Below are 17,441 nucleotides of genomic sequence, written 5' to 3' on the forward strand. Positions count from 1 at the left end.
TTTTTATGGGGCTTTTTTGGACTAATAGCATTAGTTTGGACGCAGATTGACGCACATAGCGATTTGCGATTCTGAAAGGACTATTTTTTCACTTTCAAATGGCACTAAGAACTTTTGGCCAGAAGCGGTCTATTGATTTTTATGTTTAAACTAGTTAAACCATAAAAATGCATTTTATAGCTCCTACTCGGAGCATCGGTCTGTTTTGCTGGTAAACAAATTTAACAAGCAAATGAAAATGATAAATCATGATAATAAGGAAAGGTACAACTAATTTATAATCAAATCTATACCTGTATTTGTTGAACCAGACATTTTTCAACAGTTCTCACTGAATTCACAGAGTTTCCAACAGTTATAATAAAATTCAATAATATGCACTGAATTTAAGGTTCCGTAAACTTCCGTTTTAAAGTAGTGGTAAACAAAATATATTCTCTTACTAGTTGGTAATAAATAGTGTAGTTACAATTAATAAGTCTCCGTTGCCAGTAATCCCAGCATCAGTTCCACTCTTTTTAATTTCAACTGAATAATACTGCTTGATATCATGCGTAACCATCAACATTCCTGACAGCACTGCAAGCGTGCAGCCGACTTAATAAATATTAGAAAACTAAAAAAAGCGGAAAGTTGAGAACGGGTGACTGTTTTGAGCACGGTTCTGTAAAGTTTTATGTTGTATCCATCAGAAATCAATGAGAAGGTGTCTTTCAATCAATAATTAATGAAAGTAAACTGAGTACGGAGTTCTATGTGTAGCGGAAATGATAAAATTGGGCAAAAAGTATTTTTCGTTAGCGGGTGAGTATGTATAAACAAACGAGAGAATGTTCGTCGCTTGTGTTGAAAATTAGCACGATTTGTGAAATTTGGCTAGTTATGAGTTACTTTAACTACAACAATGGTAACATAACAGTGTGCTGATGTACAGTTAGCAGTTTGGGAGTGAACAATATTAGGTAAGTGAAATATTTTGAGAAAAAATGTGAACCGCCGGCAAATGTGTTTGTATGTGTGACGAGGCCATTTACCCTGCCATGCAAGGGATTCCTTCCTATATGTCCTTAAAGTTTGATTCATGTCCAATCGGCGTTCACTCTTACAGTTTTATATCAAATCAGCAAATACCTTGTCTATATTAGTATAATTGAAATTTACATTCACTATATAAGTGTCAGCACACATATTATTCTCGATAGTTTTTTTTTAAATTTTGTTCCTACATCATAGAAGAATTTGTATAACACAAAGAGGATTTTTATTGGCTATGTCGCGTATCGCGAGATTTTGAAAGGAACAAAGACATTACATGGTAGCGCCACAAATGAAAGTTGCGTGACAAACAAAGGCACCGTTTACAAATTACGTAACGCTCTATGGAGAGTCAAAAGTTGGGTCAAACGTTATGACTTAAACATAAACAAAAAAAAGCATTTCCATGCTAAATGAAGTTTGTGGGTGAGGTAGTATATCAAAAATAATATAAATGGTCATAACGTATCAAATCCAACATGTTATATATGAAATAACGTTATGAAAACGAGAGAAAAGTCGTAAAACCGCAAAAAAATGCATTTTTATGGTTTAACTAGTTTAAACATAAAAATCAATAGACCGCTTCTGGCCAAAAGTTCTTAGTGTCATTTGAAAGTGAAAAAATAGTCCTTTCAGAATCGCAAATCGCTATGTGCGTCAATCTGCGTCCAAACTAATGCTATTAGTCCAAAAAAGCCCCATAAAAATCGATTATTTGAAAATAACTATTTTACCATAAGAGATAGCAAGTTGCAATGTTCAGCAAAAACATGTAGATTTGGTAGTTGAACAATTTTGTAGAAAATACAAAAAATTTCAAAAATTGTAGAAAAAAGTTTTACTAAAATTTTGATTTTTAAGGGACATTTTAGGAGAAAATTACATATCTTGTAATGTATAAGAGATAGAAATTTGGTGTCTTAGACAAAGTGTCTTGAATTAACATGTGCTACAACTTTGCCGAAGACACCGACCGTCTATCTCGAACAGATAAAAAAATTATTTTCTTATCTCACTTTTAGGTGATTTAATCACTTGGCCGCTAGTATCAAAAGAAGCGCTTTTACAAATCAAGAAACTTCTCTGAACAAACTTTTTCACTAAAACCAACAGTTTAGACGCTATTCTATTTCGATCACAAAATCGGCAAAAAAAATCACTGTGCATAGGTAGTTTTGCTTTAAAATCAACTTTTTTTCTGAGCTGTATGTATACATTGTTTTCAAAACCAAGATATTCTTGGGGTAAAATGATCTTTTTATCTATTTAACACACTTATGCTACCAAACCGAAAACATGTGTACTGCAAATCGAAGATAGTCAAGTTCTGCGACTGACCGATTTGACATGGAATTCATCAGTATCTTTCAATAGATGTACGATTCTGGTAAATGGCGATTTCGACACACATTACACTTCTAGAGTCTTGAAAGTGGGATGTTTCTTCCAAAATGTCAAATATATGTATCTATCTCAATCGTAGGTACTTCGAATTCAATCGAACTGATACGGAATGTCACCGATTTGCCATGTGTTTCCAAGAAACCATGCATGTTTGTGGATATCATACCAATGTTTGCTATTTGCACCGCAACCAGAATTGATTCGGAGAGTCACGAAACGGATCGAGTGCTTTTGATAGTGAGGAATATAATTTTATGTGTTTTATACGAGTCGAGTCCTAACATCAAGCATGGGAAACACTCACTCAGTTATTGTGTTTCCCTCACTCACGTCCACGCACAGTTGTGAGCGAGAAAGCCGTTTTTTTCAAACCAAGCCGAACGTTTCAATAGTGTAGAACTAGCCCTCGTGCGTTAAAATACACTCAAATAAAGATTTAAAAAAAAAAAAAAAAAAAACGAACGTTTCAATTTCCAGTGCCCATTCTGCTTCTTCGGCGAGCACTAAGCGAAACAAAAAACGGCAACTGATTGAGTCGCTACCGATTCTGAAAGCCGAAAGCAGTCAAATGCAATACCGAATGATTGTTTACATTCTGATTCCGTTCGAATGGCATTTGGGTTTGATTGCTAATGAGCGTTCACTGACTGGCAGTCCACTCCACGGAATGATTCAGTGAGTGGGAATCGTCTCAGTCAGTTTAATGCATTCGGCGAATGGACGCTAAGTGCGTTCTTTCGTGCCTCGCAGATACAAGCGTATTGGTATTCACTTCTCTTCGCGTTCCTTCCGATTCTCGCTTTTACACAATCGGTTTCGACGCTTTCATGCTACACTCCACCCAGGATGGTTCAGCTATCACTGAATGTTCGATAGCTGCAGATTTTTTGCTATCTTAAAAAAAAAACATTTTAAACGTTCTAGCTCTTTGATTTCAGAGTCGTTTAAAAACACTAAAATTATTCGACCGACCTCAGCAAAACGATTCGTCGAGAACCCAACAGCTGAGAATTTGCTACTTTTCAATACTGAATCTTGGTATCGTAAAACGGGGTAACATTGATAGTTTTTGGAAAAAAAAACCTGATGATTTCTGCATTTTGATTTTTCCAATTTTTTATTTTACATTTTTTTTAAACAAGTGTTGGTATCATCATTGAACTGAATCAATCATTGTGAAAATGCTTTTCTCTTAGTGATTTCAGATACAATTGAAGTTTTACTATAACCAGACTGTCAAAAAAAAGGGACGAACTTTTTAAAACTCCTTCAAGTAGTGATAGTATACGCATTATACACATTTCAAAATGCTAAAATCTCATCATTTTGAATACTCGAATATAAAGCCTCAAATGATCTCATTGTCAACAAAAATGGCTCGGATATGAGGTGTCATATTAATGTTTTTTTTTACTTTTGAATTTATTTCGCTTAACTGTGTTACATAAATTATGTAATTTCATTTAGTACGTTGTCCTAAAGATCAAAGATACCCTGTTTTATGGTACTTATTCCACCGAGATGTTGGTTAACCAATATACTACCGAGATCTCAACAAACTTTACCAAGTTCAATAAAACTTTCATAAAGTTTTATCGGAATTCGGCAAATGATTACAATAAAAAAGATTAAGGAACATATTAACGTTAAGAACATTGTTCTAATTAACTTAGATCGATACTAGATTCAATGTGAATATGATAAAGTAAAATCGCTTGCTAATTCAAAGCTATCTCGAGCCAACGCATATGTTCGCCTGCATCGCTCGTTGGAAAAGAAACAAACTGACTATAGAGAAACTTCTTCGTTCTATTTGCACTAACTGAAAGCAATTCTCAGCCAAAATGTTTTTGGCTTGGCTGGGGTAAAATTTATGGCGCAAAGTCAAATGTCAAACGTCAAACTGTTGTATTTCATCTGGGTGTCAAAGTTTTCAGGTCCATTGCATATCGGTGGTAAACCTACTCAGTCTTGAATTGTAGACACGCTTGGATGCAAAAGGGAATACAGGATTGGTGCGTAAGAAGTAAGAAGTAAAACTATGTCTGATTTTTGTACAAGTTGGGGAAGTGTCACGATTTTCTGACAAACTTTCTACCAAGCTACAAAACCGGAACTACACATAATACAAATATTGATTACCACGCGGTAAAGCCCAGCCTGTAATGGATGGAAATGAGTTCTGAAATCATGCGAATAAAAACTTGATTAATCTAAACCTTCCCAACACATTTGGAATGAAACACTAATCTCGATTACATTTTCAAATCGACTTAAGTAACTTCCATACGGTTTTGAGAAAATTAATTCAGAAGAACCACAACCTGTCTTCCAAAACTGTTTTAACATGAATCACCTTTTTAACCTTTTTTCGACGTGTACATTGCTAAAATTTTGCATACAATGAGCTCGCGTTCAAAAACTATAGAGTTCCTATTATTTCACACAAGAATTTAATGACAAAATGATAAGCCGTTTTATTCAGTTACTTGCGACGTTTTTCTACCAGTGTAAAATCGACTCAAGTAGTGTTTTGTTTTGATTCGTGGTTAAGTCACTTTGTCTCTCCATACAACGGGGCGGCGAAAGTAGTGGTTAGGTTGCGAAAGTTGAAAATCTTACTTTCGTCGTATTGTAAATCCGAAAATTAAACGTTCTAAATGTGAAAAATCGAGTTGGTTCAGAGGGAAACGTGTGGATCGATAAAGTAAGTTTGCATACTTTTTGACTTGAGTTTATATGAATAAGTATTCGAGACTTAATTTTGTGGTATGCATAATAAATAAGAAAAATAAACTTTATGAAACTTCGCTTTCTCACTGTCATATAGAGTTCTGTTTGATCTATCAACCTTGACGCTTGCTCCTACGGGGGCGAGCGACGGAGGCAGGATCAAACATGTCGCGCGTCGGTTTAGTAAGTGAAAAAGTGGCGTAATCGGTTAGTTCTGTTTGATCTTTCGACCTTGACACTTGCTTCTACGGGGGCGAGCGACGAGGGCAGGATCAAACCCAGACAACCAAAATGTACGTATAACGAAATCACATGGAGGCTTTCTATGTGCAAAATTTCACTCATAATATGTCGCGAAAAGGCCTTCTACGTACAAAAGTGGAGGCGATATGCGTGCATATATTATGTGATGAATAATAACATACAATGCGAGTGTATAAATATCCTACCGAACTAACCAGTGATTTTATGCGACTTAACTTATGATAACAAATGTCGATTTGACAGCTGCTACGGATTGATTCGATTTACTTTGTACGAATGTACGAGACAAAACAAAATGTACAAATGAACTCAGAAAAAAAAGTGTTTTATGCGAGGAAATTCATCAATCTGACGAGTTTATCCACGGCGTTTTGCGAGTTTGATGTAATTAGTATGCATAAACGAGTTGTAACATGAACTTTCATGCGATTTCTGGTTGTCTGGGAACATGTCGCGCGTCGGTCTAGTAAGTGAAAAAGTGGCGTGATCGGTTAGTTCTTTATGATCCTTTGACCTTGACGCTTGCTGCTGGGCAGTGCGTCAAGAAAGCCAAGTTTTTTTTTCTTTTCGGGTCGCGCGCCTTTTTTTTCTGAGTGCTTTTATATAGCCGAGCAAACGAGTGAGGCTGAGTGTGGATTGTGGCTGCACAGTGAAGGATAAAGGATCAATTGGTGAGCTCGTTTCATGCTACTATTTCTAATCTATAAAATATGTATGACTGCACATTTAATCGTTACAATTGTGGGACGTAAATATGAATTTTCAACAAACTATGAATTGTTCGTCACTGTGAGTGTCGACACAAACTCTGATTCATGAATTATTAATGTTTCACATTTTTTTTATTTTCAGAACACCCCTTTTTACCTTTATTTTTGTAATTAAAAAAAAAACTTTGAATGGTTCGACACAACAAGTGTAGACTTGCGAAAAGTTCACTTTATTCAACAAACTTTGGATGGTTCGCCACTGTAAGTGTCGGCATAAGAATAAGAGTGTTCTATGATGTTCCAACCAATCAAGTTTTTTGTTTCTTTTCAAATAAGTAAAATATAATAACACATGCTTTCGTCCTGACAGCTGTAGGAATGTTACATTTAGGTATTTGTTCAACAAACTTTGAATGGTTCGTCACCTCAAGTGTCGGCATAGTTTTCCAGTACATAGAAATTGTTCATATCAAATGAAAATATTATATTTACAAATAAGCATGTATATATATATCACAAATCATTATTTATCATGGTCTAATCGCTTATCAAAGTGAATCCTGTGACCCAACGATCCTTCCCATTAACAAACATCCCTCCCAGTAACCTTTGTGGAGATGCAGAGGCAAACACGATCTCCAAATAGCAAAGGTTACACACTAACATTCCTTCCCCCAATCCCACCTGACTGCAAGGACGTGGCCGGCGTCGTTATTGACCCTGTATAAATAGAGGCACTGAATTATGCACATCGAAGAAGATTATGGCCAATCCCAGCCAAGCTTCTAGTTGATTCTTTGTGCATTTTCACTGACTTCGGTCAATCACGGAATAGCAACCATTGATATGTGTAGTCAGTCTAAGCTAAGCTAAGCTAAGCTAAGCTTCGCTTTCTCACTGTCATATATTCAGCATTGTGAAGGGTACCACACGTCAGTGTGTATTGTACTCTTGTGCTGTGCGTACACTAACTATTTTTTCTCACTGTAGTTTTGAGGATACCAGTATTTCTCACTGCTTCTTTTTAAACCCATTGATCCTTTTTCGTCCGAATTGTATTGGTGACTTCAAAATATATACCTCATCAAATAATCCTTTTCATGACAACTGTGGAGTTGCAGAGGTAAACTCTAGAAACAATGGTTCTTTCCCAGATGACAATAAAAATAGATTGTTAATATAATTCAATAAATTAGACATGATAAATAACTAAAATCTTTTTGTTCACGCAATAAACTTTTAATGAAATTATTATAAAATATTAGGCTAATTATAAAACTTTAACTTCAAGAAGTCGAAAAAGAGTTTTGTTAAATAGAATTAATGCGTTATACACTTCATTATATGCTTATTTAAGAAGCGAGAAAGAAAAATTTGTTTTCGCTTGTGCCACTTCGAAATGTTACACTTGTAACAGATGAAAAAACTACAAAAATATCTTTTCATAAGAAAACTTTAAAAGGCATGATGTCTTCGTAGAAAGTGTGTATTTTGTTCATATCTAAAACTCTTCAGAACAAAGTAGGCGATTGAGTCTCAAATAAATGAATAAGTATAAACAAAGAACAAAGTAGGCCCGAAAATTTAAATTGTTTTGTTAGAATTGAGGAAAAACTGAGCTTTGGTTATGAATTTCTAAAGTGACCTATTTCCTAAAATATTTTTAATCAAAGTACCGTCAAACGGGGTAACTTGCAACAATTTTCAATTTCAAAGCCATATGGATGATAAATTTTGAGGATACAGATGAGACAAAAACCATCTGGTACCCTAATCGCCACGTAAAGAATACCACGCGGTATTAATTTTGTCAGTAGTTGGTTTTCTGGGATCAGGAGAGGCGAAAAATATACTTTTTAATGTTACCCCTGATGTGGGGTAACATGCAACACACGGTGCTACCTAAAGTAAACTATTAAAAACTTAACTTATAGCGTGTTATTATGATCAATTAATAATTGTCTGCAGTTAGAGCATGAAAATAATCAGAAATGGGCTACTCTACTCTAATACATATTTAAATCAAAGCGACGTATCACAAAGCGTCTTAAAATGGTGTCTGCTGGTGTTTTGACATAACTTTCATCATATTTCATGCAGAACGTTTCCAGTGGCAGATCTACAAGTTAATGTTTATACAGGTTTTCAAAATTATTCATTATTTTCATGAAGAGAATAAACTAAATCTAATAATAATATGATTTATGTAAATTTCCTAATATTTAGTACCAAATGTGTATTGAATTGACTGAGCTGCAAAAATTTTAATATTACTCAATAACTGTACGTTCAATTTTGCCTTTTCATGTGTTTTCGATAACAAAAGGCAAGAAATATCAAACAATTGAGATCAAAATTGTTGTTGAAAGTTACCCCACAAAGGTAGCCAAAACGTTTTAGAATTTGTATAGTGTTTAACCACTAAAATATCAAAACTTTTATATTGTTAATTTGTATACTACTAAGTACTGTAACTGATAGTAAATGCCTCGAATGACATATCTACCGTTTGTGTTGTACGAGGAACGTTTTTCAGCATTAATTTTATACAATCCAACGTGTAATATGATTTTCACATCCAGCAAACCAACCAAATAAGAAAAATACTTAAACCCTCGCCAAAATCTTCTGTTGTATATCTAAGGTCAATCAATGGCGGAATAAATTACAATAATTTAACTCAAGGCCGAACGAAACGACAGTTCGGTAACATGTCGAAGTGTTGCAAGTCTCACCCCTGTTGCAAGTTACCCCGTTTGACGGTATCACTCCAACCACTTTTTACTATCGTTATTTTTACGAAGCTTCTTTTTATGACCACTTTTTTATTATCGAAATTCAGATTCGACCAGTCTAATAATTAATTAGTATTTCAACAATTCTTCAAATTAGACGCTCATGATTTTCGGCAAAGTTGTTCGGTAGATGAAAGGTTAGCATGCGGTGGCCATTGAAATACGGATTTTTTCCTTGAGGCGGCGCTAGTGGGCATCAAAATTTTATGTTTCTGGTATCTCAGGATCCTGGCTTCTCACAGCATCCTGGATGGCATCTTGGACAATAATTTTCAGCTTCACAAACGATATCTTACACAAATCATGTCGAAAACGATGATATTTAGTGTGATACAATTTGTGTACCACCCCTTATAACAATATTATTGTAACTCAGAATCCTACAACAAAAAAATACGGTGTATTCGACAAAGTTGTTTAGCAGCTCTAGATATCTGTTCAAGCGCTGTAGATATCTATATATGCTGATGATTTGGGAGGTTGGTGTTCTCGTCCTGAGATATTTACAAAACAAAGTTACATGCGTACAAGCGCCGTTTGGTGGCAAAACTTGGAATCACTTGTCTTGTGATAGCCCTTGAGCTACTGAACAACTTTGCCGAAAACGCCATCTTTTTACGTAGCCAGGCTCCTGAGATATTCGCAAAACAAAATTAGCGCCACCTCGAATCTCTAGGCATAAATTCCGTATTTGAATGTTCACCGCATATCAGCCTTTGAGCTACTGAACAACTCTTCCGAAGAAACCACACTACCAAATCATCAAGATCTAGAGATATCATATGCGACAAAGGTTACATTCTCATACCTCAAGTTCACATAGTGCAAGTCCGGAAAAGCACCCATTTCATTTATTTAGTTGACATCTGGACAGATAACACTGAATTAACAATTTCACTCCACAATACTCGGTTCCAGGCCACATCTCTCCATCCTCGGTTCTGCCCCACGCTCGCCAAATCGATGCGCACTTCATCCGCCTAACTAGCTCGCTGCGCTCCACGCCTTCTTGTACACACTGAATCCGAAGCGAACACCATCTTCGCAGGGTTGCTGTCTTGCAACATGCCCTGCCCATCTTCTTGGTCGCATTCACCACCAGTCTAACTTTCGCTGCCTTGCGTTTCAGTCGGGTATACAGGTCTGGCAACTTTTCAAATGTTCGGCCGACAATGTCCATAATATCCGCGAAGCAAACAAATTGACTGGATCTCGTAAAAATCGTACCCCGGCTGTTGAGCCCGGCTCTCCGCATAACACATTCTAGCGCAATATTGAACAACAGGCACGAAAGTTCATCACCTTGCCATAGTCCCCGGCGGGATCCAGACAAACTGGAGTGTTCGTCTGAAACCTTCACACAATTTTGCACACCTTCCATCGTCGCTCTTATCAGTCCTGTGAGCTTCCCGGGAAAGCTGTTCTCGTCCATGATTTTCCATAGCTCTATACGGTCGCATGCCACCTTGAAATGGATGAAAAGGTGATGCGTTGAGACCTGGTATTCACGACATTTTTGGAGGATTTGCCGTACAGTAAAGATCTGGTCTGTTTTCGATCGGCCGTCAACGAAGCCGGCTCGATAACTTCCCACGAACTCGTTTACTACAGGTAGCAGCCCGAGGAGGAAAGAATAACTCGCCAATAACTTATGCATACCATATTTTGGTATCATACCCCAATTAGGTATTGTTCAGTTATCAATACCTCATTTTGGTATTATAATGGTATTTAAAAAAATGTTTAAAACAATTAAAAATACTTCATTTTGGTATTCGACAGCTATTGAGGACTGCTGGAGGTATTGAACTATTGAAAAATTTCACTTTCATATGAAAATCCATCAAATATTATTTAGGTATTACAATACCTGATCTAATTATCAGCTTGATATTTGTAGAATATGCAGAAGGTATTATTTGAGGTATTTTACCTCTTATGCAGGGCTCATTCATACTTCATTCAGGTTGTAAGTATTGGAAATTATCTGGTATGAAACACCTCAATTTAATATTCAGTAGTTATTTTCTTCTGCTCGGGAGACGACGGTAAATGATCTGGAATATTTTGTAGCAGTCTTCCCAAACGAACACCGAACACGTAGGATCAGACGGCTTCGTACTCTCCTTGCACTCTGTTCTCGTGTGCGAACCGAAACGCTCGAACATGAACCTAAACCCAAACATGTGTAAAGTTAACAATGAAGTTAACAATAAAGTGAACTTCGGTTCAAACACCGGTTCGAAAACCGGACCATTTGTACCTCGGTTGCAACCGCGGTTCAAACTTTGGTGCAAATCTTCGATTGCATCCTAGGCTCAGAACGATGATACAAACGAACAGACAGAAAACAGTTGATATCAACGCTTAGCAATTTCTATTTATCATGTCTTGTAGTATGAGATAGTAAAATCCTTGTTTTTTCATAAAGTTACCGCTAAATTGTATTTAAAGTATTGATCTTAGTTGATCTGCATAAATAAAACATTTATTCAAGCCTCAAGGGTGTCGCGATTTGAACCAAGAAGTTCCATATATGATCGTAGAAATTTATCCGCGTGGATTTCAACCGTTCCCCGTTTGACTGCTTTGTGCCATTATTTGAACTTTAGTTTGAACCGAAGTACACATGTTCCGGGTTCAGTTTGAAACACTAATACAGAGACGAAGCGCGTTTGTGGTTCAACACAAGTTGCAAGGTTCAAACCAAAGTTGCACTTCGGTTCTGTTCGTGGGAAGACTGCTTTGTAGGCTGCATTTAGAATGGTGATCGCTCGAAGGTTCTCACAATCTAACTTATCGCCTTTCTTGTATATGGGGCATAGAACCCCTTCCTTCGAAAAATTTTGCGTCGAAAACAAAGTACATGCTGGTTGGCGGGCCCTGTCGCGCTCAGTTCCGCCAAGGAAGCAGTGTTACGATAGACGGGGTTACCTTCGAGGTGGTGGACGAGTTCGTCGAGGAGGACTTGCTAGCTCTTGGGGTTTTCTTGGGGCGCAGTGAGCTAGGTGGATTGACCAGGTACCTGGAGAGCGTGGGCCACAGTCGAGGATGGAGAAAAGCGGCTATGGACCGAGTGAATTAGCGATATGTTGTTGGCGAGGCTTTATCAAGATAATTGATGTAAAGCCAAATAAGTAAGTAAGTAACCCCTTCCTTCCACTCCTCCGGTAGCTGTTCTGTTTCCCAGATTGTGCCTATCAGCCGGTGTAGACAAATGGCCAGCCTCTCCGAGTCCATCTTTATGAGTTCAGCTCCGATACCATCCTTACCAGCAGCTTTGTTGTTATTGAGCTGGTGAATGGCATCCTTAACTTCCATCAATGTGGGGACTGGTTGGTTTCCATCCTCCGCAGTACTGACGAAGGCATTTCCTCCGTTAGCCCGTCCTTCATTGCCTGTGCTTTCAGCGCCATCCAGGTGTTCGTCGAAGTGCTGCTTCCACCTTTCGATCACCTCACGCTCATCCGTCAAAATGCTCCCATCCATATTCCTGCACATTTCGGCTCGCGGCACGAAGCCGTTGCGGGATGCGTTGAGCTTCTCCTCCAGAATCTGCCTACATTCCTCGTCGAACCAATCGTTCCGTCGACTCCGTCCCACGTACCCGACGTTGCTCTCAGCTGCATCGTTGATGGATGCTTTTACTGTTCTCCAGCAGTCCTCAAGAGGGGCTTCATCCAGCTCACCCTCTTCCGGTAATGCAGCCTCGAGGTGCTGTGCGTATGCAGCTGCAACATCCAGTTGCTTAAGCCGCTCTAGGTCATACCAGGGCGGCCGTCGGTACCGTACGCTGTTAACGACGGAGAGTTTTGGGCGCAGTTTGACCATCACCAGATAGTGGTCAGAGTCGATGTTAGCGCCACGATAGGTCCTGACGTCGATAATGTCGGAGAAGTGCCATCCATCAATCAGAACGTGGTCGATTTGTGATTCCGTCTGCTGTGGTGGTCTCCAGGTGTATCGGTATGGAAGGCTGTGCTGGAAGTAGGTGCTACGAATGGCCATATTCTTGGAGGCGGCGAAATTGATTAATCGTAAACCGTTTTCGTTCGTCAGCCGGTGGGCACTGAACTTTCCAATAGTCGGTCTGAGCTCCTCCTGCAGGCCAATCTGAGCGTTTAAATCTCCTATGATGATTTTGACGTCGTGGCTTGGACAGTTGGCGTTCGAGCTGCGCGTTAAAAGCGTTTTTATCATCATCAGTGCATTCGGACACCGGAGTGAGGGATGTGCACGTTTACTATAATGAAGTCGAAGAACAGGCCTTTGATCCTCAACTTGCACATTCTCTCATTGATCGGCCACCACCCGATCACGCGCCTCTGCATATCATCCATCACTATGAAAGCTGTTCCCAGTTCACGTGTATTGCTGCAGCTCTGGTAGATGGTATGATTACCTCTAAACGTTCGCACCATTGATCCCTTCCAACACACTTCATGCTAAGATGCCAAATCAAACTCGCGCATCCATTTATGATCTATTTATAGCTCCATCCGTCATCCCAATAAGACTAAAACAAAAAAAATATGCCTGAGCAAGATTCGCACCAAGAATCTTCAGATTGAGTGCCACGTACTTAACCACACTACCAATTTGAGTGTTAAATTGTAGGCAAGCGATATGAATGAATTGAAGCAAAGCGCTCCGCTTAGCGCTGTCGCTGTGAATGTTACGTTTATGAAGAATCATGATTATGATTCCAGGAACCATGATTTGTCGTCCTGATATCATTATCATATCCTAGCCAATTGTGCATGGCAAATTGTGGGTGGCTGTACAATGCTCAGCTCTATTGGTTCTGAGAAATCCACATGTAGGGTCGCAAAAAAACGTCTGGGATGAACGTCTTTTTCTACACAATGGAAATAAACAAAACAAGCATCACATTGTACACCTGGCCACGTCATTACAATCGCTGGAGGGAAGGGAAGGAATGTTAGTTCAACGTCTATTTAAGAAGATACATTTTCCAGAAATAAATTTTCCAGAAACAAATTTTCCAGAAATAAGATAAGGTAAATTTTGGATAGGATCTCTACAAGAATTCCTAGAGGAGTATTCAAGAGGAACCTCTAGATAACTATGTTGATGGAATTCCTCGAAAATGGACTGCGCCCATGGAACCCACAAGTAAAAAATCTTCGGTAAGAATTAAAAAACTCAAATGTTGAAATTTTACATTCATAATGTAATTATAATAACTCATTAAATGCTAATTGAGCTCTCAGACTTTCGTTCCAATATGTAAATAAGTTTAGAGTAAATCATTTAAAACTTTCATTATTCTCCGTTTCATTTCAGGTGATCTTTGCAAACCACTGAATTGTAAAAAGAAAGAGCTATGCTTACTGGAGGACGCGTACACGGCCGTTTGTGTTTCGAAGAAAGAGCTGCACAAAAATAAGTAAGTTTTCTTTGCCAAGTAAAGGATAATTGACTATTGGAAGATATTTTTTATATTATAGAAGTTTTAAACCTTATGGTTCATTCGCCTCTTGTTGGAAAATATATGCTTTTCATTATTACCGAAGTTTGGAAAACATGTTTAAAAAACGGCTTCGACATTCGTAGGTCAAATCCGGGTCAATATGACCCGAACACAACAATTATATAGTTGTTTATCATTGTATTGTTCCTTTTTAAAAGAAATGGAAATTTTGATAAAATTGCCATTTATCCACTGAACAACTAAATGCATGAGGTATGGTCTGTGAAGCCCCAAAAACCGCTTGATATCGATATTTCTGCGTTACGGAAGTCCTACTTGATTTGAACCGGCACTACTTTTTATCAACACTTTGGAAGTCCTTCAAAATCTTTTACCGGCATCGTGACCTGCATAAAGTGCTATCGACGGAAGCAATAAAGCGAAAGCAGGAAATACATTTTCGTCAGTAATCCAGCGAAAACTCATCAAAATCTGGCAATTTAACGTCATTCATTCATGCCGAGGGCCATGGGCTATGGGCACTTACCACAACCCTTTTCAGCTTCGTGCTCAAGTACTTTTCTTTGCGAGTACCTACCTTGTGCAGTGCATTCATACGCTGCTGCTGTCTCTCAAAGGTGGGACAGGTATGACGAGGCGTTGTACTCGGCGCATACCATTTCCATCGAAAAACTCAATAAGGCATGAGTTATAATGATTAAATCAGGCTAAGAGCTCAACGGCAATACTATACTTCATCGGAAAAGTAATGGCGTTGAAAGGTACTTCAAAACAAGCTGGGAAAAATCAAAGATAATGAATCAAGAGAAGATTGACGAGAATATTTAGAGTACTGTTTCTCAACCTTGGTAACAGCGAAAAAACGGCTCGCTGTGAGGTGTTCGTTTCAACGTGCTTTTAACTTGGTCGGGGGTCCGCGGACCCCCTGTTGAGAAACGTGGATTTAGAGGATCTGAAGCCATACTCCCTTGAGCAGTAATTCAAATACATAACGTATATTTATTTGTGTATTCAAGCTAAGTTGTAAACATTTATATATTGTATCCAATCGTTGTTTGAGTAAAAATACACGAAACAACAAAGCATTAAATTCTTAAAACATGTAATCTTCCCCAAAAGGTATGCAGTCGGAAACTTTACAAAGCAAAACCGTACCACCCAGAATGGAAAACTTTGTACCGAAATGGAAGCTGGCAGCTTGTTTTCCAAGTGCGGCAAGCTCAGTCAGTCAAAGTCGGGCGAAATCATCCGGAGCTCCAGATGATGGAACGAATAATGAACGAAACAACGCATACCAATGAGACGAGACCCTCATGAGCTATTGGGTGGAAATTTTGCATGGGAAAACAACACTCTTCGGTTTAAAAAATTGCAATGTAACCGGGGTTGGAGCTTTTTTCCATTGAAACAGTGGTATTGCTGAACACACCGTGATGTGGAATGTTTAATCAACTAATCGCATCTTTTTGCTTTATTCTGCAGGGTGAAGTGTGGCTCTATGCAATCAAATATATGAATCTCATTTATTTACTGTGAAAGAAGTCTAGAAAGCTGATTAATTTTTCTATTAGCATCAACCTATAGTCAGACCAGTACCACCTCAAAATGTCCTGTTATGGCATTATTTGGCTAACAGTCTTGAGAAAACAAGCTTTCCAACTCATCACAAGTTTCGAATTTACCATCTCTGGCCTTCTCAGAAACTAAATTTATATTTCAATTAAACTATAACGATGGATTCAAACGAATTCTGATCGTTGCAAAACACTTCACGTTGCCCATCAAGAAGATCACTTAGAAACCTCTTGGATCCCGTTTCCAGAATTCATCCTTGAATGACTTTCGCTTCAATTATTCACGCTTGACGGTATGATGTGACGAGATGGGAGAGAAGCGAAACAATACAAAACGCGCATGAAAATTAATTTAGCTGTTCTTCGAATTTCCGCTTCGACCGCTTCCAACCCCTGCTGGTGTGAATGGGAATTTATTCCAGTGCGAAGGGTGATGGCGACACGAAATCATTCCCGTGTGCTTTCGACAGCTTCCGGTGTCGTTCAGAAGAAGAAAACTGACGACCCAACAGCCAAACCTCGAGTGCAACGCGAGTGAAAAATATTTCGCGAATTGCTCGCGATATTGTTGTTTACATTTTAATATTTTAATAGCACAAAGGCAACGACGTTCAATGGCGATGCCTCCCGACAAAAAACGAACGAAGAAGCGTGGTTTCAAATTTCAGCTAATGGAGTCGGATTAAAATTCAATTCCATCTGCAATTCACGCTTTATTTTGTCAGTTTCAAGGAGTTTTCTTCTCATTTACAACATGTCATTCGTTTCGTATATTTAGGTGTTCTGTGTTAGGCACCACTATTTCGCTAATTTGGTACACGGTGTCTGTGGTAGAAAAACATTATCTCAAAAATATGTATCACCGAGATATTCACAAAATGAACGCTTGAACCGTCCATTTTCATTTGGTGCAAATACGAAAATGATCTAATGGGGTCATTTTCTCAAACATATTTTGGATACAAAATGGGTATATCTTTGGAAAATCGCGGAAAACTTTAAAACAAAGGTGATGGTCCATGCTTTAGTTTGGTGGGTATCTCAGATATACGTTTTCAAGATAATGTTTGCTTTCATAGACACCGTGAAAATCGAGCTGATATTAACATTTTGTTTAAAACATATTAGGTACATTTCGTTTGCCATAGCACTAAAAAAATATTACACATGGATTGAATTCCCCTGTTTACAGAAAGAATCACTTTTTAATAGACATAAGGTGAAACATCTCAGAATCCATAAATGGCCGACGTGTGCCTCTACTCACGTTTTCAGACCGTAGTAGGCCAACGTTCCTGATTTTTTGTTTACTTAAGCTCTCTGCTAGTGCACAATGCCAAAAATGTGCTCCATTATTGGATATCTTCTTCGAGAGATTAGAGCATTTGAAATTTTTATGCAATATTAGAAGTTGAATTCAAAGATTTTTGACCTTAACTAAAACTAATTTAAATGTATAAAGTAGAGT

The 17,441-nt window shown here is 38.1% G+C and overlaps 1 protein-coding gene across 2 annotated transcripts in view; it reads left to right on the forward strand.

The window, feature by feature from the left end:
• Positions 1 to 17,441, forward strand: part of LOC5577698 (proteoglycan Cow) — a 578,074-nt gene that overhangs the window by 409,898 nt on the left and 150,735 nt on the right. For both annotated transcript variants that reach the window (XM_021855938.1, XM_021855948.1), the window contains exon 3: positions 14,252 to 14,354. In XM_021855938.1, the coding sequence (XP_021711630.1) occupies positions 14,252 to 14,354 (103 nt within the window). The remainder of the gene's footprint in view (positions 1 to 14,251; positions 14,355 to 17,441) is intronic.

Source organism: Aedes aegypti, chromosome 1 (genome assembly GCF_002204515.2).
Source record: "Aedes aegypti strain LVP_AGWG chromosome 1, AaegL5.0 Primary Assembly, whole genome shotgun sequence".
NCBI lineage: Eukaryota > Metazoa > Arthropoda > Insecta > Diptera > Culicidae > Aedes > Aedes aegypti.